The sequence below is a fragment of the Oncorhynchus gorbuscha genome, linkage group LG18 (assembly GCF_021184085.1).
Source record: "Oncorhynchus gorbuscha isolate QuinsamMale2020 ecotype Even-year linkage group LG18, OgorEven_v1.0, whole genome shotgun sequence".
NCBI classification, from domain to species: domain Eukaryota; kingdom Metazoa; phylum Chordata; class Actinopteri; order Salmoniformes; family Salmonidae; genus Oncorhynchus; species Oncorhynchus gorbuscha.
Window position 1 is genome coordinate 64,293,844 of NC_060190.1, and position 22,119 is coordinate 64,315,962.

A 22,119-nucleotide genomic window follows, 5' to 3' on the forward strand; every position below is an offset into this window, starting at 1 on the left:
GGGTGGTAATTGCATTTTCAGACTTGGTATGTGTTATTATTAAACAACCACCTATCACACAAGGTATTATTTCCCAAATATATTACAATAAAATAACATTTTAAAATCATATATCCTCAGACGCTGTTTTATGAAATGCCAAATCTGACAGCTAGTGTCGTTACCCCTATTCGTATAATTGGTTACACCTAAATGCTGCAAATGAATGAACGCGTTCTGATATCAGAACCAGAGGGTTGTTGGACATGTCGGAAATGCGGGCCAGAATAACAAAACAAAAAATGTAGATCAAATGATCGGGTAAAATCTGTGCAAATATTATACATTTACATTCACATTATATTTCAGTGCCTTTCAAACGTTACCGGGCTCATGTGACTGCCCCTCAACACAAAAAGGGGCAGGTTCACATAAGCATTGTGTCCGTTTTTCATTGGCCCTCATCAAGAAACAAACCACAATCAAAATTCCTAATCTGGCCCATCTTTGATTTATCACAAAATCAATAGCTCACCAACCGATTAAGTCAATAAAAAGACAACATACATTTAATATTTTTCAATCACACATTGCAAATGCACAGGCAATTTTACAAACTGTTCATATAATTTAATATTTTTAGTTTGTTTACATTAGTAAAAAAAATGATTCTCACACATTTTGTTATCCACACAGAACATTATCAGGTTTCAGTAGAAAAATCCTGTACCTCTTAACATTTTGGACATGAGAATAAGACAACCCGAGTGTATGATTCTTCTATGGTGATGCATATTCACGTCACATGCTTCTACTCTTAAAATAGTAGCCTATAATACAACTACAGGAGTTGACAGTAGACTACATATTATGAAAAATAGATCATAGGAAACAAACATTTCTGCAACCTCACCAACCATCTGTTCGCTTGTGTGAGTCAACTTGTTTAGATTCATTATTGATTGATCAGATAATCAAACGCAACCATGACAAACACAGTTACAAACAACTCCAATACTGATAGATGTAAGTGCAAAATGACATGTGAACTTTAGATATCAAAAGGAAAACATTTAGACCTTTCTATTACATTTGAGTATGACAAATTTGATATAAATGTGGATTAAATTGTTTTTGTACAGTGTTAAGACCTTTACGAGAGAACGATGTGTGAAGATTCAAACTGCATTACTTTGAAACACTTATATACCCATAAAGTTGCCCTACAATACAATTATTTCCATATTTACAAGTATCCAGGACTGAGAAAACATTACTTCAGTTGAGCACGCTCAACACAGCACGAGATCAATTTTTTACAAAATGTTGTTTTAGAAACCTAAAACCATGCTATCATCGATACCAACACAATCAAGGCTGGGACAGCCCAAATATTAGAATTGGGCTACCTGTGTAAATGCTGTCTAAGTTTGGGAAGAGACGCATTGAAACATGTTTACCATGTTTAATCCATAAGAGTCTAAGCTGGGGTGTATTTAACCCTTTATTTTAAAAAGGCACTAAACCATCTCCATATATACAGTGCATTCGGAAAGTATTCAGACCCCTTCCCTTTTCCCACATTTTGTTACATTATAGTCTTATTCTAAAATAGATTAAATAAAAATCTAAATCTACACACAATACCCCATAACGACAAGTGAAGTGAGAAGAGATTTTTAGAATTTTTTTTGCAACTGTATTAAAAATAAAAACAGATTCCTTATTTACATAAGTATTCAGACCAGCTCAGAGACAGGATTGTGTTAAGGCACAGATCTGGGGAAGGGTACCAAAAACTTTGTGCATCACTGAAGGTCCCCACCAAGAACCACCAAGACTCTTCCTACAGCAGGCTCCCTGGCCAAACTGAGCAATCAGGGGAGAAGGGCCTTGGCAAGGGAGGTGACCAAGAACCTGATGGTCACTCTGAAAGAGCTCCAGAGTTCCTCTGTAGAGATGGGGGAATCTTCCAGAAGACTAACATCTCTGCAGCACTCCACCAATCAGGGCTTTATGGTAGAGTGACCAGACAGAAGCCACTCCTCAGTAAAAGGCACCTGACAGCCTGCTTGGAGTTTGCCAAAAGGCACCTAAAGGACTATCAGACCATGAGAAACACAATTCTCTTGTCTGATGAAACCAGATTGAACACTTTGGCCTAAATGGCAAGCATCACATATGGAGGAAACCTGGTCCCCTACAGTGAAGTATGGTGGTAGCAGCATCATGCTGTAGGGGTGTTTTTCAGCAGCAGGGACTGGGAGACTAGTCAGGATCAAGGGAAAGATGAATGGAACAAAGTACAGAGAGATCCTTGATGAAAACCTGCTCCAGAGCACTCAGGACCTCAGACTGGGGCGAAGGTTCACTTTCCAACAGGACAACGACCCCTGATAATGACCATGTTTCAATGCGTCTCTTCCCAACCTGAGCACACAGCCAAGACAACACAGGAGTGGCTTTGGGACAAGCCTCTGAATGTTCTTCAGTGGCCCAGCCAGAGCCCAGACTTGAACATCTCTGGAGAGATGTGAAAATAGCTGTGCAGCGACACACCCCATCCAACCTGACAGAGCATGAGAGGATCTGTAGAGAAGAATGTGAGAAACTCTCCAAATAAAGGCGTGCCGAGCTTGTAGTGCCATACCTAAGAAGACTCGCTGTAATCGCTGCCAAAGGTGCTTCAACAAAGTACTGAGTTACGGTTCTGAATACTTATGTAAATGTGGTATGTATTTTTTTTGTCATTATGGGGTATTGTGTGTAGATTGAAGGGGCAAACGATTTAGTCCATTTTAGAATAAGGCTGTAACGTAACAAAATGTGGGAAAAGTCAAGGCCTCTGAATACATCGACACGGGGGAGTTTTTTAACTAGGGTTACAACATTTCGGGAACTTTCAATAAATTCCCTGGTTTTCTAGAAATCATCGTTTGAGGAAACAAGATTTTGGGAAAACCCGGCAATTAATTGAAAGTTACCAGAATTTTGCAACCCTATATTTAACACAATGGAAATGTCTGCACAGAGGACAACGAGGTTAGTGAGGGCTCAGGACAGGATGAGGGCCCGGTTAGGAGCGTGGGATTTCAGTAAACGGAGGTAACGTCTTGCTTTCTCCGTCATTATGAGCTGGTCCTTAGTACGTCCACATACCACTGCTTCCCATGCCTTGGACATCTGACAACACAGCAAAGCATATCAATAACTTCAGATGCAAAACAGACAAATAGAGGGAAATGAAAACCATTACAAAAGATGATAAAAGACATGTATAACAAAAATGTATGCATTACAGGCTATTAGAAAACTCCTGATTATGATATAGTATACTAATAAACATGGGAAAAGACAGCTATTTAATAATAATTTCACTTAGATAGCAGCCAATGGTAGCGTTTCATTAGAGTACTCACTGGGGTTGGGGGCACCGGGTTGGAATATGCACCACTCTCACTGGGTCCTAAACAGAAGCCCTGATCCAGAACATTCTCCTCTTTATCTTCAGTCTTCATACAAAAGGACGAGGAGTTGAGAGACATCTCAGCCTGCCACAAGGATAACAATATACAAATCAATGGAGGAAATCACCATCAACAATAACAGCAGATTTAAATCCATTTCTAATGAATGTACCTTAGAAAAGGTTTTGGGCTCGGACTTCATGGACTGATGCCTCGCAGTGACTATCTCTTTGCAGTCCATGACATCCAGAGCCAGAGATTTACGCACTTTCTTCATTGGAGGTCGATGCTGGAAGCAAAGGAATGGACCACATAGTCAGACCATTCCATAAGACTGAGAAGCATCATCTGTGAAAGTAAATGATCGTAAAATTTCATCGTACTCACCACCTGCTTGCGTCTTTGCTCAGGTGGACTCTCATCCGTCACGATCAGCTCAATCCCAGCCTCTTTCAAGAGGACCTCTTTCAAGTCCTCCTCATTCGGAGTCTGAGGCTAAGACATACAGAAATGAAATATTTTCAGCAGGATATTGAAGAAATTATCCATACAAATCGTCTGACAATCCAGGTGCTTTCATTGACAACAGTAGCAAGTGAGGGACTCACCATTGGTCGCAGAGAACCATACTTCTCCATGGCATTTTTAAATGGAGTTGGAGTCCGTGGGGTGGTGTCAAGATTTGACTTGTGGTTGGGTGTGATGAACCTTGATAAAAAGACAAACGAAATATAATTCTCTACTGCTACGAGAGATTAATCGTATCACATGCCAACAATAACTTAGCACATACAAGACAATTGTGTGTCAATAATGCCTTATTACATACACTGAGTTTGGGTACAGCTTGGATGAGCAAACAGAGTTTTCCTTCTGTGTGAGTGGAGTCTTGTCACGGTGTAGTGGTGTGGTAACCCCAGACTTCTGATTGCACACTGGCGTAGAGGTGAGAGATGGATTCTCCAGCTCAAAGTTGTCCTGTTTGGTCCACATGTTGAGGAACTGGAAACACACACTGCATTTAGAAACCATTTCACTAAAATGACACCTAACGTCCATTTGCAATAGTACCCCCCACAGCAACTCACCCAAGCCTCCCCATTTCTCCTTCACCCAAATCCAGAAAGCTGATGTTCTGAAAGAGCTGCAAAATCTGGACCCCTACAAATCAGCCGGGCTAATCAATCTGGACCCTCTCTTTGTAAAAATGATCTGCCTAAAATGTTGCAACCCCTATTACTAGCCTGTTCAACCTCTCTTTCGTATCGTATAGATTCCCAAAGATTGGAAAGCTGCCGCGGCCATCCCTCTTCAAAGGGGGAGGGACACTCTAGACCCAAACTGTTACAGATCTATATCCATCCTAACCTGCCTTTCTAAAGTCTTCAAAAGCCAAGTTAACAAACAGATCACTGACCATTTCGAATCCCATCATACCTTCTCCACTATGCAATCTGGTTTCAGAGCTGGTCATGGGTGCACCTCAGCCACGCTCAATGTCCTAAACAATATCATAACCGCCATCGATAAGAGACATTACTGTGCAGCCGTATCGGCAGACTCAATAGCCTTGGTTTCTCAAACGATTGCATCGCCTGGTTCACCAACTACTTCTCTGATAGAGTTCAGTGTGTCAAACCGGAGGGCCCGTTGTCCGGACCGCTGGCAGTCTATGGGGGTGCCACAGGATTCAATTCTCGGGCCGACTCTCTTCTCTGTATACATCAATGATGTCGCTCTTGCTGCTGGTGATTCTCTGATCCACCTCTATGCAGACGACAACATTCTGTATACCTCTGGCATTTCTTTGGACACTGTGTTAACTAACCTCCAGACAAGCTTCAATGCCATATAACTCTCCTTCCATGGCCTCCAACTGCTCTTAAATGCAAGTAAAACTAAATGCATGCTCTTCAACCGATCGCTGCCCACACCTGCCCAGCATCACTACTCTGGACAATTCTGACTTAGGTATTTGTAGTTGTCCGCATATTCTAGGTTTCTGGTTAGACTGTAAACTCTCCTTCCAGACTCACATCAAACATCTCCAATCCAAAATTAAATCTAGAATTGTCTTCCTATTTCGTAAACAAAGCATCCTTCACTCATGCTGCCAAACATACCCTCGTAAAACTGACCATCCTACATCCCTTGACTTCGGCGATGTCATTTACAAAATAGCCTCCAACACTCTACTCAATAAATTGGATGCAGTCTATCACAGTGTCATCCGTTTTGTCACCAAAGCCCCATATACTACCCACCACTGCAACATGTACGCTCTCATTGGCTGGCGTTCGCTTCATATTCGTCGCCAAACCCACTGGCTGCCTTATCTCAGCTCACTGGTCACCATAGCAGCACCCACCCGTAGCACGCGCTCCCGCTCGTAGCACTGATCACCCCCAAAGCCAATTCTTCCTTTGGCCGCCTTTCCTTCCAGTTCTCTGCTGCCAATAAAAATAAGAATTTGTTCTTAACTGACTTGCCTAGTAAAATAAAGGTAAAATAAATTTTTAAAATGACTGGAACGAATTGCAAAAATCACTGAAGCTGAAGACTCATATCTCCCTCACTAGCTTTAAGCCCCAGCTGTCAGAGCAGCTCACAGATCACTGCACCTGTACATAGCCTACCTCATCCCCATAATGTATTTTATTTATTTATCTTGCTCCTTTGCACCCCAGTATCTCTACTGCCACATTCATCTTCTGCACATCTACCATTCCAGTGTTTAATTGCTATGTTGTAATTACTTCGCTACCATGGCCTAATTATTGTCTAACCTCCCTTATCCTACCTTATTAGCACACACTGTATATAGACTTTTTCTACTGTATTATTGACTGAATGTTTGTCTATTCCATGTGTAACTCTGTTGTTGTTGTATGTGTCGAACTGCTTTGCTTTATCTTGGCTAGGTCACAGTTGTAAATAAGAACTTGTTCTCAACTAGCCTACATGGTTAAATTAAGGTGAAAAACATATGTATATATATTTTTAAATAAAAATATGGAATTTCATTTTTAGGGGAATTAAACATGGTAAAATGTGTTTTTGGCCACATGATTCTGTACAAAACAATGGCAACGACGAGTCATTTTACTGTGTTAGGTTATGGTGGTTGAGCCATTACCTGTGAGGGTGAGAAGGGCAGGATCTTGACCGGGGTGCTCTTGGGGGTCCTGGAGTTGTTGGAGTCAGGGGACAGAGCTATGCGACGGCGGCTCCGGCGGTTCAGTATGGAAGGTGGGGTGATTCCTCCAGGGGAGATGGGGATCAGCTCCCCCCGGTTACCCTTACTGAGTTCCTGTAGGGCACTGCCCTCCAGACGGAACTGGGTCCGCTCTGGGCTCTGGCTCTCCTCGGGCAGATCAAAGACAGCCATGTTACACCAGCCATCCAAGTCCTGGTAGAGGAAAAGAAACAGAAACAAAGTAAAGACGTTTATGAAAATAAATATAATTTGACAAACTAATTCATACCAAAATAGTCAGACATCTTGTCTGCCATTTCTGATCATCAAATGAGATCTCTTTGGTGTTCAATTCAAAGCAGAAGATGAACATGGTGAAATTCAGAAAACAGCGGTATTATGACCCCATCCAGCCCTCTTACCCCATCCACCATCTCCATCACCTCTTTTAAGGCTGGGCCGTTGGGAGAGAGGAAGCCTGAGCTGTCCACCACCCAGCTACTGGTATTCAGTTCACCTCCTGGGGTGTTTGGCTCACTTTTGGGGGTCTTTGACTGTTGAGGAGAGACAGCCTTGTGGAAGCCTGCTTCTTTCGGTCCGCCTCTTACAGTGGATGTATTGGCATTCTCCTGTAGGGAGCAACATAAGCTTGAAAACCAGAATGGAGATCCAGAGGAATACATTAAATGAATATGTTCTCACACACACACAATGTGTACTACCTTGAAGACTAGTATAAACTAGTAATATTCTAATATGCACTTTATACAGTGCATTCAGAAAGTATTCAGACCACTTTACTTTTTCCACGTTACAGCCGTATTCTAAAATTGATTACATTGATGGGGGGACAATCTACACACAATACTCCATAATGACAAAGCTAAAACAGGTTTTTAGAAATCTTTTCAAAATGTATAAAAATGAAAAATAAATATCACATTTACATAAGTATTCAGACCCTTTACTCAGTACTTTGTTGAAGCACCTTTGGCAGCGATTAGAGCCTCAAGTGTTCTTGGGTACGACGCTACAAACCTGGCACACCTTTATTTGGGGAGTTTCTCTGGCTGGGCCACTGAAGGACATTCAGAGACTTGTCCCAAAGCCACTCCTGCGTTGTCTTGGCTGTGTGCTTAGGGTCGTTGTCCTGTTGGAAAGTGAACCGTCGCCCCAGTCTAAGGTCCTGAGTGCTCTGGAGCAGGTTTTCATCAAGGATCTCTCAGTACTCTCCCAGTCCCTGCAGCTGAAGAACATCCTCATAGCATGATGCTGCCACCACACGTCACCGTAGGGATGGTGCCAGGTTTCCTCCAGATGTGACACTTGGCATTCAGGCCAAAGAGTTCAATCTTGGTATCATCAGCCCAGAGAATCTTGTTTCTCATGGTCTGAGAGTCCTTTAGCGGGCAGTCATGTGCTTTTTACTGAAGAGTGGCTTCCGTCTGGTCACTCTACCTTACAGGCCTGATTAGTGGAGTGCTACAGAGATGGTTGTTTTTCTGGAAGGTTCTCCCATCTTCACAGAGGAAATCTGGAGCTCTGTCAGAGTAACCATCGGGTTCTTGGTCACCTCCCTGACCAAAGCCCTTCTCCCCGATTGCTCAGTTTGGCCGGGCGGCCAGCTCTAGGAAGAGTCTTGGTGGTTCCAAACTCCTTCCATTTAAGAATGGAGGTCACTGTGTTCCTTGGGACCTTCAATGCTGCTGCAGAAATGTTTTGATACCCTTTCCCAGATCTGTGCCTTAACACAATCCTGGCTCGGAGTTCTATGGACATTTCCTTCGACCTTGTGGCTTGGTTTTTGCTCTGATATGCACTGTCAACTGTGGGACATTATATAGACAGGTGTGTGCCTTTCCAAATCATGTCTAACCAATTGAATTTACCACAGGTGGACTTTTGTAGAAACATCTCAGGGATGATCAATGGAAACAGGATGCACCTGAGCTCAATTTTGAATCTCATAGCAAAGGGTCTGAATACTTATGTAAGAGATTTGTTTTTGATTTTTAATACATTTGCAAAAATGTCTAAAAACCTGTTACTGCTTTGTCGTTATGGGGTATTGTGTGTAGATTTAGTAAATAAATAAAAATGATCATCAATTTTAGAATAAGGCTGTAATGTAACAGAAGGTAGAAAAAGGGAAGGGGTCTGAATACTTTCCGAAGGCACTCCATTTATAATATAAAACACAGTTTATCTGCTTTACCCCCTATAGTAGTTAGCAGTGTTTGCATTTTACCGGCAGTGTGGGATCTTGGTCTGGTTCCCTCTCCATAGAACCACCATAGTCCATCTGTAGAGACATAACAAATCATGTTTCACAGAAAAACATAACAAGGATTCGTTTGACCATAGCCCAGATGTTGTCAAACTGATTTCAGAAGGAACCAACCTGCTGATCTCTGCTGTGGTGGGCCATGCTCTCCTCTGGTTCCATCTGCTGACATTTCAGAGAAGGATCCACCCTGCTGTAGAAGCCCATCTCAACCTTACGCTTGATGGTTGAGTTCCAGTGGTTCTTCACAGCATTATCTGTCCTGGAACATTAAATTTTAACATAATGTTGTAGTAATCAAGATATAGCTAGTGTATGAAGTCAAGCACTAATCCAACTCCAATCCATTCAATTGCATTTATCACAAAATATTTGGAGACCCATAAACTGTTCTGCGTGATCCTGACATTTCAGCTCAGACATGTCAGAGTGACTCTCTTAGCTGGAGTACCACAGTTACCTTCCGGGGAGCAGCTTGGCGATCTCAGCCCAGCGGTTTCCCAGCATGCAGTGGGCCTTATAGATGATGAGGTCCTCCTCTGCTGTCCAGGAGGATTTCTTCACGTCCGGGTTGAGGTGGTTGTGCCAGCGTTCTCGGCACTGCTTCCCTAGCCGGCCCTTCAGGTGCTTGGCCACGATAGCCCACTGCTTGTTGCCATACCTGTTCACCAGATCTATCACCTGTGGAGAGGAATGCAGGGTTGGTGGCAGTCTGAAAATGTGTCCTCTGAGTGGCAGTACGAGCCACCCGGAAGCTGTCCTTGGATAGGAGTCAAAGCAGCCAGTGGAAAGTAGAGCTGACTGAACAACTATTAGTAAAACTCAACAACTAAAGTTTCTCTCACAAAGAAGTCTAGTAGAACTAATTGTAGAATAGTCACCATCACAACTAACCTTCTCATCCTCCTCTTTGGTCCAGGGCCCTTTGACCAGATCTGGATCCAGAACCTTCAACCAACGGTGCTGGCACTGGTGTTCTGAGCGATTCTGTGCAATACAGGATTACCATACAGTTAATGATTTAATGCAAAATAAACCCCTCACGCCTTCAGAACGTATTTAATATTTGAACCCTTCAGTTGCATTATTTGTATTGTCAACTGGATATAACAGAATATATACTGTACTCCGTCAAACTCGCTCACCGGTAAAATGCTGGCAATGTATTTCCAGTCATTTGGTCCCCGGTTTTGGACCAACGCTTTGAGATTGTCATCCTGAGAATAAAGTACAGGCATTTTATGAAGAGATAAGTAAACTAGCTCATTCCAAATAACCAACCATTTATAGATCAGCATTGGTGGGGGATGTATAAGGGGACATGAACTCACCTCATCTTGTGTCCATTTCACTTTGACCTTTCCACAGTCTCTCTGTTCAGCCACGTCAGAGTCAGTGTCCTGATACATTGCCTCCTCCCCATCCTCTCTAAAAAGACAAGCAACAGGGTGTAGTGGTCGAGATCAAACTCATGCAAAGGGCGCACATGCATTGTACTGAAAAGTAGCTGGCTTGGGTGTTAGTCTCAAACAAAGCATTTTTATACCTAGCTAGGCACTTACTACAAGCAACATATTATGTGAGCTAGTAAACGTTTGTGTTCTCCGATTACTACGGTATGCATTAGAACATTCGCTAATTTATTGTTTCATGCCATGATTTGACTACCGTAACGTTAATTAGCAACATCTGACGTCGACCTCAACTGGTGGGGTGACAAAAGGGCGGTCAAATCACGTAAATGCGCAAAAATAATCGATGACATTCAGTAATCTCATATTATAAAATGGTACATAGATCCCTGTCCTCTTAAAAATAACATTAGGATATGGGCATTGTTATTTATCCAACAGCTGTTGTAGCTAACAATAACAATGGTTAGAATCCGATTAGCTAACTACTTACCCGCGCGACCACCAGGACATTTCCCTTTGCTTTACCTCCATCACCCTTAACTAAAATATATTGTTTTGTTGCCCACGTCGTGCATATATTTACAAACTATATTATAGGAGCAAGTCTGTTTGTCGTATATAATCCACGTTGGTAAAACCAAAAAATCTAATTGTCGCTGGGCTAGGTACACTGGATTGCTGACAACACACTAGTCCGCGCTCAAGTTCCTATCTCGCGCGCTTATTTTCTCGCAGGCTCACGTCTTTCCCGGGAGTGACGTGACCAGAGGTGTGCGCGCGCAGAATTGAAACGTTCTATTTGTTCATATAAAGTCATTGATTTGTTCCTATGATTTGTCAAGTGACACAAATATATATTTTTTTAATTGGCCCGGATTGTCTGACTAGTGACTTTTCACAATGATGTGTCTCTGTCTACCGAATAAACGATTCATATCTATTCATGCATATAAAGACTACAGATAAATGCTCACTTTTAACAAACTATAAACTGGGTTGTTTGAGCCCTGAATGCTGATTGGCTGACAGCCATGATATATCAGTTCATATGACAAAACATGTATTTTTACTGCTCTAATTACATTGGTAACCAGTTTATAATAGCAATAATGCACCGCAGGGTTTGTAATATATGGCCAATATGCCTGGACACAGCCCTTAGCTATGGTATATAGACCAAATACCACACCCCTCGGGTCTTTTTGCTTAATTATAGACCCCCCTCCACCTTGTCGTTGCGGGCCTTCATTACCAAACAGGTGAGACAATCAACCAGCAGATTAAAAACAAGCTGCATTGTAATTAGGCAACCATTCAATGATTATCTAAAAACATGGATGAGGAGCTTGCCAGTGCTGGTAAGAAAACAGATTTATTTGGCAAAGCAATTTAACTCTCTGCATAGGGTACATTTATGCTAATTAATATGAAGAATAATCCAAACAGTTGCATGTTAAATCATGAGGTGGTGAGACATTTTAACTGTGTTGAATTATTTGCTTCACAGATGCGTCCATGAGTTTTCAGTGCCCATCTCCCTCAGAGCTCGACAAAGGCTTCTTGGACCAGAGTTTATCTGCGTCTGCTCTGTCACTGATGGGACAGTCCACATCGGTGCTGCCTCCAAATAGAATTGTTGTTGAGTACTATGGTTCAAAACAATCCCTCCTGGCCTCCCTGTGTCAGTCTCCCAACCCTGTGTCCCCCTCTCAAGCCATGAACCTGAACTCTAAGGAGGCTACACAAACACCAGGGCTCACTATACCTGTAGAGAGCAAGTCCTCTACTCCTGCTGAGCAGGTCCTCCTCCAGAAACCCAAACTAGCCTGCCCATTGGATCTGTCCTACATTGATCTGACTACCTCGCAGGTTGCCTGGGAGGTCTCCCTAATCAAACCTGAGACTAACAGTCCAAAACCGATCCTTGAGTCAAGCACGTTGGAGACTACTTGGAGTCCCAAGTTCCAGTCTGCACCACCATCCCTGGCTGAGATCTCCCTGATCTGGTCAGGCTCACCACCACATGGAAATGACACAGAGGACAACCAAAGGTCCTGGAAGGAGGTCACTATGGGTTCGAGTCTCAGTTCCAGCCTGAGCCAGACCTCAGGTTCAGCTTCAGCAGCTGAGGATGAATGGCATAGACGCACAGCCATCCCTACAGGTTTTGACAAGCCAAAGTGGGGATGTGACAGTGCTGTACTGAAAAGTTGAGGTAAGGTTCTCCGGTTCAGTGACTTTTTTTCTTAGTTGCTGCCGTGTCCTGGCCAGAAAGTATTTTTGATGTAAGCAGACTAGACCTGGCATGAGATTTCCTTGTTAAACTAAGACTTCAGAGTTCGTTTTAATGGTTTGTATATTGACATGTTCTCTTATTTCACCTTTACAGACCTTACGGAGGATATTCAAGATGCCTGTGAATTTTATTTTACATGAACCTATTATAGTAAATAAAGTTTTGTATTGCTTAAATCGACAGTGCCTCTTGAGTATTTAGGGAATGACTCAAATGCCAACATTTTATGATGCTATAGCACAAACAAGTATATTGTATGAGGTTTCCCACGTTTAGAACACTAAACAAATCAACTCTTCAGTTTGATGGGGGATATGGAGTTACATTTTTGGATATTTAATGGAAAAACTATATAGAACGATCTAGATATTTTAACCACACCTGTTACGGACATGGGTAAAATTGAGTGCACAGCCATGCAATCTCCTCAGACTAACATTGGCAGTAGAAGGGCCTTACTGAAGCTCTCAGTGACTTTAAATGTGATAGGGTGCCACCTTTCCAACAACACGTATCGTCAAATTTCTGCCCTGCTAAAACTGCCTTGGTCCACTAAGTGCTGTTATTGTGAAGGAAACTTCCAGGTGCAACAATGGCTCGGCCGGGAAGTGGTAAGCCACAGGAGCTCACAGAAGGGGAATGCTGAAGAACGTTAAAAAAACCTGTCCTAGTGCCAACAAGTTTGGAGGAATAATGGTCTGGGGCTGTTTTTCATGGTTCGGGCTAGGCCCTTTTTAGTTCCAGTGAAGGGATATCTTAACACTACAGCACAATTCTGTGCATCCACCTTCGTGGCAACAGTTTGGGAAAGTAAATTCCCTGTTTCAGCATGACAATACCCTGTGCGAGGTCAGAACAAAAATACCTTTTGGGATGAATTGTAACCCAGGCCTAATCGCCCGACCTCACTAATGCTCCTGGCTGAACGGAAGTAAGTCCCGACATCTAGGAAGGCTTTCCACTAGGAGCGTGGAAGGCTGTATTAGCAACAAAGGGGAGACCAACTCCATATTAATGCCCATGATGTTTGACAAGCTGGTGTCCACATTTTTGGTCATGTAGTGTGAAGTCACTGGTTGATAGGTCAGAATGGGGAAAACCTGGTCTGTGTGTCATGTTCCTGTATAGGAGAGATGTGATGAATCATTTATAGTACATTAATTGCAAATTAATGTCAACCAAGGCCAAGATCAACAAATAGTGTGCATTTTTATCAAAGACTCAATTGGTCATATCGCTCACCTGGTTGAGCTTCTTGAACTCTACAACCTGGAAGATGATGTGCTCCAGGATGTGTTTGGCATCCCTTTGGGTCTTTATCCAGCTTCTCCTCACCCCCAAGATGTATCCACACTTCCTCACGTAGAACTCTAGATTGTCGTCGTTGCCTGCAGTAAGTGTACAGAACACTTTCCGTTAATAATGCTCAATTCAAATATAACCTGTGGTTAGCACTTACATTTGTTGGAGAGCTGTGCCAAATGCAATCTGAGAAGGTTTCCTCCAGGTCAAGCATGGGGGGAGGCAGGTCCCTGAAGACAGGTGGAAAGACCTGCTCAACGCAACCCATAGGAGAGCACACATTTTAGAGGGATGGAGAATTCATAGTTTTTTACAATGATCAAGTGTGTATTGTCACATTTTAATAAATCCCAGTCAATTAGCAAAAAGTGTTGTTGAATACAGTCTAGTGCACATGCCATTGTCAGTCGAGTGTACAGAATCCACATTCAATCTGTGAGACGGCTGAGCTAGACAGGAGCTGGGTGAGATTGTGTAGAACTGGAGAGGGGAAACCTACAGCAGGCTCCAGCTGGGGAAGGGGAGCCTCAAACTGAGGTGTGATCAGCTGGAGGGGCTCATGTTTGACATCTGCTTGTAGGAACTGCTGTGGGACAAGTCAACATACGCTGGTGTCAACAAACACACCGTAAACATGTAGGCAAAGTAGACAAAACATCATGTAGCCACCAACTATGGCCTACGGTAATGAACTGATGTCTGTCCAGTTTCTAAAGCAGTATGTATTTCCACCTGATGACTTGGGGAAAAGTGTTTGATAGCTTGAGTAGACATGTCAAACAGGGAGGTAAAGTCTCATGGGTTTTCCTCTCCCTCTTGCAAGTGTAGTCGCACAGACAGGCAGCCTGTGTCTGGTAGCATGGTATAATCTGGGATCTGGGCAAAATACAGAATGAGAAGTGTCACTTCTAGAACTAAAAGGTAAAACTGCAGATCATAAAACATTCCTTGGCTTCTCACCTCGGGGTCCTCTGCATCTATCTGGTTCAGATTAATTTGATCACCCATTAGCCACTGGAAAACGACATCCTGCATAACAAAAATAGACAGGCAACATTACAACCTAATGGAGTCAGTAGGGGATCAAATAGTGGTTCACCAACCATTACATCATCACCATTACAGTGTTTGTGATCACACTCTCAAAACTATTCTGGTGTTGCTGTGAAGAAGTTAACGAGCCTGCCATGAGGACGTGTCAAATACCAAGCTGTACTGTTCTGGTCCGGTTAAGTCTCTATCATAATTGCAAGAACCATGCTGGAAAGGACAAAAATATCCGAACCAGCACAGTACAGTTTGGGTCGATATGATCATGTGAAAAGGTTAAAAGAGCGAGCAAAATTGGCTTTGATTAATGAATCATTTAATTTACCTCACGTTAGTCTCATTCCAAACGTCGTAAATTGTTGGTTATCTGCACGAACCCAGTCTTCACTATGAGTCATCTATACATCAATTGTCTTGAATAATTTATTAATTAACTAACTAAACAATCACAGAAGTGCACACACAAACAAAGTAAATATGGTTACAAGAAATGATAGGAGAATGTGCCCTAGTGGGCTAAACCGGCATGGTGGCTTGTTAGACAAAAGGGGAAGTGGGGGTCGAATAAGAAGTCACTACAAAGTGATAATTATAACAATTGAAATACTAATCCTTTGCACATGAACACTCACTCATTCGGGAACAATTTCAATCAATATATATATTTACGCTCAGTGTGTCGTGTTGATCGCTGTTGAAAAGTTTGTTCCTTTTGTAAAATTGTCTGTCTGTCTGTCTGTCTGTCTGTCTGTCTGTCTGTCTGTCTGTCTGTCTGTCTGTCTGTCTGTCTCTGTCGATAGTTCAGAGCGACATTCAATGATACCGAATTCCTAGCTGCAGACGAGTAATTCATATCAAATACTTGTTCTTATTCTGTTGGTATCGATAGTCTAAGAGTTTAACCACGTGGTATGGTTAAAAGATTCAGCAAGGGTCTGCAACCTATGCCCCCTCGTAATGGAGAAAAATATGGTCTACCGAGAATTTCTCAAAGTTGGGGTCTTATTCAGAATTACAGAAAAGGGCCTGTCCCAGGATGTCCGACCCTAACTGGGCTCATGGGCAGTCCTCTGATTTAGTTAAACTCAAAAGGGAATTGGAGTTTCCTTCATTAAACAGTCCAAAATCACATGACACAATTTTACAAACAGTATCATCCTCACTCATTCATCTTATACAACAATTAGATGTAAACCTCATATCTGTACTCGCATCCTACCATACCCTTGTCTGTACATTATACCCTGAATCTATTCTACAACGCCCAGAAATCTGATCCTTTTATTCTCTGTTCCCAATGCACCAGACAACCAGTTCTTATAGCCTTTAGCCGTACCCTTATCCTACTCCTCCTCTGTTCCTCCGGGGATGTAGAGGTGAACCCAGGCCCTGTAGCCATTTGTTGACTTCTGTAACCGTAAAAGCCTTGGTTTCATGCATGTTAACATCAGAAGCCTCCTCCCTATGTTTGTTTTATTCACTGCTTTAGCACACTCCACCAACCCTGATATCCTAGCCGTGTCCGAATCCTGGCTTAGGAAGGTCACCAAGAATTCTGCATTTTCCATCTCCAACTACAACATTTTCCGCCAAGATAGAACTGCCAAATGGGGTGGTGTTGCAATCTACTGCAGAGATAGTCTGCTTAATATTGTCATACTATCCAGGTCTGTACCCCAAAAATTTGAGCTTCTACTTTTAAAAATCTACCTTTCCAGAAATAAGTCTCTCACCCTCGCCACTTGTTATAGACCCCCCCTCAGCCCCCAGCTGCGCCCTGGACACCATATGTGAATTGATTGCCCCCATCTATCTTCAGAGTTTGTACTGTTAGGTGACCTAAACTGAGATATGCCTAACACCCTGGCCGTCCTACAATTTAAGTTAGATGCCCTCAATATCACAAATTATCAAGGAACATACCAGGTACAACCCTAAATCTGTAACCATGGGTACCCTCATAGATATCATCTTGACCAACTTGCCCTCTAAATACACCTCTGCTGTCTTCAACCAGTATCTCAGTGATCACTGCCTAATTGCCTGAGTCCATAATGGGTCCACGTCAAATGACCACCCCTCATCACTGCCTACAACACTTCAGTGAGCAGACCTTTCTAATCGACCTGGCCCGGGAATCCTGGAAAGATATTGACCTCTTCCCGTTAGTAGAGGATTCATGGTTGCTCTTTAAAAGTGCTTTCCTTAAATAAGCATGCCCCGTTCAAAAAACGTAGAACACTGTTGAGGATCACTGTGGCGGTGATGTTGTTACCTACCCTTACCACCTGGAGGTGGCACGTCAAGAAGTCCAGGATCCAGTGTTCCTTTTATCCAGGTGTGAAAGGGCAGTGTGGAGTGCAATAGAGATTGCATCCTCTGTAGATCTGTTGGGGTGGTATGCAAATTGGAGTGGGTCTAGGGTTTCTGGGATAATGGTGTTGATGTAAGACATGACCAGCCTTTCAAGGCACTTCATGGTTACAGACGTAAGTGCTACGGGTCAGTAGTCATTTAGACAGGTTACCTTAGTGTTCTTGGCACAGGGACTATGGTGGTTTGCTTGAAACATGTTGGTATTACAGATTCAGACTGGGAGAGGTTTAAAATGTCAGTGAAGACACTTGCTAGTTGGTCAGCACATGCAGAGTACACATCCTGGTAATCCGTTTGGCCCTGCGGTCTTGTGAATGTTGACCTGTTTAAAAGGTTTCAATTGATTGATTTTAGATAATAAGCTTCGTGTTAATGTGCAGAAAACTCAGGATTTTACAAGAGCAGAAATCAGTTAAACCGATATCAGAGCACAAGTCAGAATTGGGGTTAGCAACAGTAAATGGGCCATGGTGTACATGCATCTTTCCAGATATTATCAGCAGTAATACAATCAGGGCACGGCAGAGGACAGTGATAACTCTGCAGTGTTGATTTATGACATTTGAATGTGCATCAGATGGCCACAAGATCATATTGTACAGCAATTTCATCAGGAATACAAATTCGGCAAGAGGTGGTTGGAATAGGAGGGGAGGCCAAGAGACTGTGTAACCAATAGAGAGTCAGAGTCCCAAGTGTGGGAACAAACAGTCTGCCCCAGGGTTGGGTAAACAAGCAATAAATGTTGTGTGGTCCTGACGCTACGATTTGGGAAAGCATGCAACAACATTGTATCACAAAACCAAACGCTGTATCTCCACAACGCTTGTGTAATCATTTCTGTTTGTAAAAACGTTTCGTTGTACTACTTGAGTGTGTACGAGCCAAATCAGTAGTTCATTCAACACTGAACAAAAATATAAACAAAACATGTAAAGTGTTGGTCCCATGTTTCATGAGCTGAAATAAAAGATCCCAGAAATTGTCCATACGCACAAAAAATTATTTCCCTCAAATTTTGTGCACAAATTTGTTTGTCGTTAGTGAGCATTTCTCCTTTACAAGATAATCCATCCACCTGACAGGTGTGCCATGTCAATAAGCTGATTAAACAGCATGATCATTTCACAGGTGCACCTTGTGCTGGGGACAATAAAAGGCCATTCTAAAATGTGCAGTTTTGTCACAACACAATGCCACAGATGTCTCAAGTTGAAGGGAGCGTGCAATTGGCATGCGGAGCGCAGGAATGTCCACCAGAGCTGTTGCCAGATAATTGAATGTTAATTTCTCTACCATAAGCCACCTCCAACATTGTTTTAGAGAATTTGGCAGTACGTCCAACCGGCCTCACAACTGTAGACCAAGTGTATGGCATTGTGTGGGCGAGCGGTTTGCTGATGTCAATGTTGTGAACAAAGTACCCCATGGTGACGGTGGGGTTAAGGTATGGGCAGGCATAAACTACAGACAAACAAAATAGCATTTTATCGATGGTAATTTGAATGCAGCGATACTGTGACGAGATCCTGAGGCCCATTGTCGTGCCATTCATCCACCGCCATCACCTCATGTTCCAGTATGACAATGCACGGCCCCATGTCGCAAGGATCTGTACACAATTCCTGGAAGCTGAAAATGTTCCAGTTTTTTTCATGGCCTGCATACTCACCAGACAAGTCCCCCATTGAACATGTTTGGGATGCTCTGGATCGACGTGTACGCCAGTGTTCCAGTTCCAGTTCCTTCCAATATCCAGCAACTTCGCACAGCCATTTAAGAGGAGTGTGACAACTATCCACAGCCCAAACTCAACTAAAAAAAAGGTAGGGGCGTTGTTTAGAAAACCAGTCAGTATCTGGTGTGACCACTATTTGCCTCTATGCGCTGCATGAGGGAAATAGTGGTCACACCAGATACTGACCGGATTTTTAAACTACGCCCCTACCTTTTTTTTAGTTGAGTTTGGGCTGTGGATAGTTGTCACACTCTTCTTAAATAGCTGTGCGAAGTTGCTGGATATTGGAAGGAACTGGAACACTGGCGTACACGTCGATCCCATTAGAGTTCGTAGTAATAAAAACAACAGGTGGGGGTTTCCCTACCCCCACCACCTGTCCCCCAAGCCCCCCCTTTCCAACCCCCTAAACCACCAAGACTGCCATTACAACTCCCCGCCACCCCACCCAACCCCTTCCCCGTGGGCCTGAAAGCAAAGAAAGTAACAAAGATTAAAAAAGGTATATAGTTTGTTTGTGTGTATTGGGCTTTAGCTGATATTGTTATTTACAGAGTCAAGCATTTACACAGGCAACCCAATTCTGATATTTCTTTTCCATTTATTGGTCTTTTGACCATTTTTAGATCTGCTCTGAAAAATATCTGGATGTGATTGGTCAAAAGTGAAAGAAAAGAGGGTTGCGAAGACATTGATGACGCATGACATATCTAACATGACATATCATACATGACATACAGTGCCATGCGAAAGTATTCGGCCCCCTTGAACTTTGCGACCTTTTGCCACATTTCAGGCTTCAAACATAAAGATATAAAACTGTATTTTTTTGTGAAGAATCAACAACTAGTGGGACACAATCATGAAGTGGAACGACATTTATTGGATATTTCAAACTTTTTTAACAAATCAAAAACTGAAAAATTGGGCATGCAAAATTATTCAGCCCCCTTAAGTTAATACTTTGTAGCGCCACCTTTTGCTGCGATTACAGCTGTAAGTCGCTTGGGGTATGTCTCTATCAGTTTTGCACATCGAGAGACTGAATTTTTTGTATATATGACATATCATACATGCCATATCAAACATGACATATCTAACATGCCATATCATATCTTACAACGCCTGGATAGATATTTTATGCATCAGCTAACCACATCATATGTTATAGCAATCTTGTGCCCGACGGCACAGTCGACAACGTGGAACGCAACCATTGGTCGATGCATGCAACGTCTGAGCAGGGGGTACACGACCAAGGTCACCGATTAGGAACTCCGCTCACCTGGTCTTGGTCTTACACAAGTTGAAAGAAAATAACAAAAAACAGCAGACACTCGGCCCTGCATGGAATGAGTTTGACACCCCTGGGATAGAGTATCTGTGGCAATTAGTCGCTTTATACATGCGGTAAAGAGATCGATGAAAAGCAGACCGTAGGTAATAGAAGGAAACCATCATTGGCGTCCATTCAAAAAAGCTTATCTAACAAAGTGTAAACTCATCAAATCTGTCATGATTCATATGTTCTAACAGGCCAACAATGTGCTTACTAAAACATGTATATATATTTTTATATCCGACTGTTTTTCGGTGGTGGCATATGAGGCCGTTTAACTGTAATGCAGTTGATTGGTGATGATGACATGAACATATATTGGGGCTAAAATCAACACAATCATTATACTCTAAATACACATATAAACAATAGCCGAAATGTAAGCACATTTTGATGGCTGGCAATGAGGGGATTCTGGATCTATCCCCACAGGGGGGGACACGTGCGTCGCATTCTATTGACGTCTTTATCAAATGGGCAGGCTTTGAAAATATGCGTTTGCAACTCAACAACATACAGTCCAACATACAGTCCTCACCACATATTTGGGCAGTGAAGCTACATTTTAGTTATTTATTTGGGCTCTGTCCTCAGCGTTTTAGATTTGAGATCAATTTTTTTCTATGAGGATATTTTCATACATATCTGTTTTACTATTGAGACATAAAAGCATTTTATGTATCTAGTCCCCCGCACTCAATGGCTACATCAAGCTTGTGACTACAAACGTTTTGGATGCATTTGCGGGTTGTTTTGGGCGCGTTTTGGGTCATGTCTTGCCCAATAGTAACTGAATGTTGAATGATGGTCGGGTGTCATTTTGGATTCACCTTTTGGAAGTGAAAATACAAGGCTTTGTTTTAAAATCTTACATTAATTTGGATGTTTTCAGGATCATAAACAAATCATGGGGAGGCAGGGTAGCCTAGTGGTTAGAGCGTTGGACTAGTAACCGGAAGGTTGCAAGTTCAAACCCCGAGCTGACAAGGTACAAATCTGTCGTTCCGCCCCTGAACAGGCAGTTAACCCACTGTTCCTAGGCAGTCATTGAAAATAAGAATTTGTTCTTAACTGACTTGCCTGGTTAAATAAAGGTCAACTAAAATGAATCATGACTAATGACAAAGTTAGAGGCACAAAGATGATATTCCTCTGAGGAGCCCCCACTGGTGTAAGGGGAAGACCACCTTAGTGAATTTCAGAAAAATGTAAATCGTGAAACATTTAATAAGTTATACTTTTTAGATAAAACTATCCTAAATAATTGTTTAAAACTTACTATTTGCAATGAAAATCTACAGTAGCCTCAGCAGCACTCCGTAGGGTAGCACAATGGTGTTGCCGGAGGATAGCTAGTTTCCATCCTCCCCTGCGTACATTAACTTAAATACAAAACCTAGGAGGCTCGTGGTTCTCACCCCCTTCCACAGACTTACACAGTAATTATGACAACTAGCGGAGGACATCCTCCAACCTATCAGAGCTCTTGCAGCAGAAACTGACATGTTGCACATCCAATCAAAGGATCAGAGAATGAATCTAGTACTGAAAGCACAAGCTACAGCTAGCGAAGGCTGCGGTGCATAAAATCTGCAGTAGTTGAATCAAAGAGAGAAAGACAATAGTTGAACAGTTTTAAACAAATGAATTTCTTCAAAAATGAAGGAGAAGCGAGAG

At 42.5% G+C, this 22,119-nt stretch overlaps 2 protein-coding genes and 1 pseudogene across 2 annotated transcripts; 1 reads left to right on the top strand and 2 right to left on the bottom strand.

The window, feature by feature from the left end:
• Positions 1-2,245: 2,245 nt before the first annotated feature.
• On the bottom strand, positions 2,246-11,118 carry LOC124003552 (myb-related protein B-like). Its single transcript, XM_046311899.1, has 15 exons — positions 10,832-11,118; positions 10,258-10,354; positions 10,072-10,143; positions 9,821-9,913; positions 9,387-9,607; positions 9,044-9,188; positions 8,891-8,944; positions 7,065-7,271; positions 6,583-6,855; positions 4,276-4,448; positions 4,055-4,154; positions 3,834-3,941; positions 3,619-3,735; positions 3,399-3,530; positions 2,246-3,162 (listed from the first exon to the last, which is right to left on the bottom strand). The coding sequence occupies exons 1-15, from the start codon at positions 10,870-10,872 to the stop codon at positions 3,034-3,036; spliced, it is 1,962 nt and encodes a 653-aa protein (XP_046167855.1). The 5' UTR covers positions 10,873-11,118; the 3' UTR covers positions 2,246-3,033.
• Positions 11,119-11,585: 467 nt separating this feature from the next.
• Positions 11,586-12,817, top strand: si:ch73-303b9.1. The gene is made up of 3 exons (XM_046312474.1): positions 11,586-11,699; positions 11,849-12,556; positions 12,731-12,817. Exons 1-2 carry the CDS (start codon positions 11,675-11,677, stop codon positions 12,553-12,555), a joined length of 732 nt encoding a protein of 243 aa, XP_046168430.1. The 5' UTR covers positions 11,586-11,674; the 3' UTR covers position 12,556; positions 12,731-12,817.
• Positions 12,818-13,858: 1,041 nt separating this feature from the next.
• On the bottom strand, positions 13,859-14,947 carry LOC124004192 (annotated as a pseudogene).
• Positions 14,948-22,119: the final 7,172 nt, after the last annotated feature.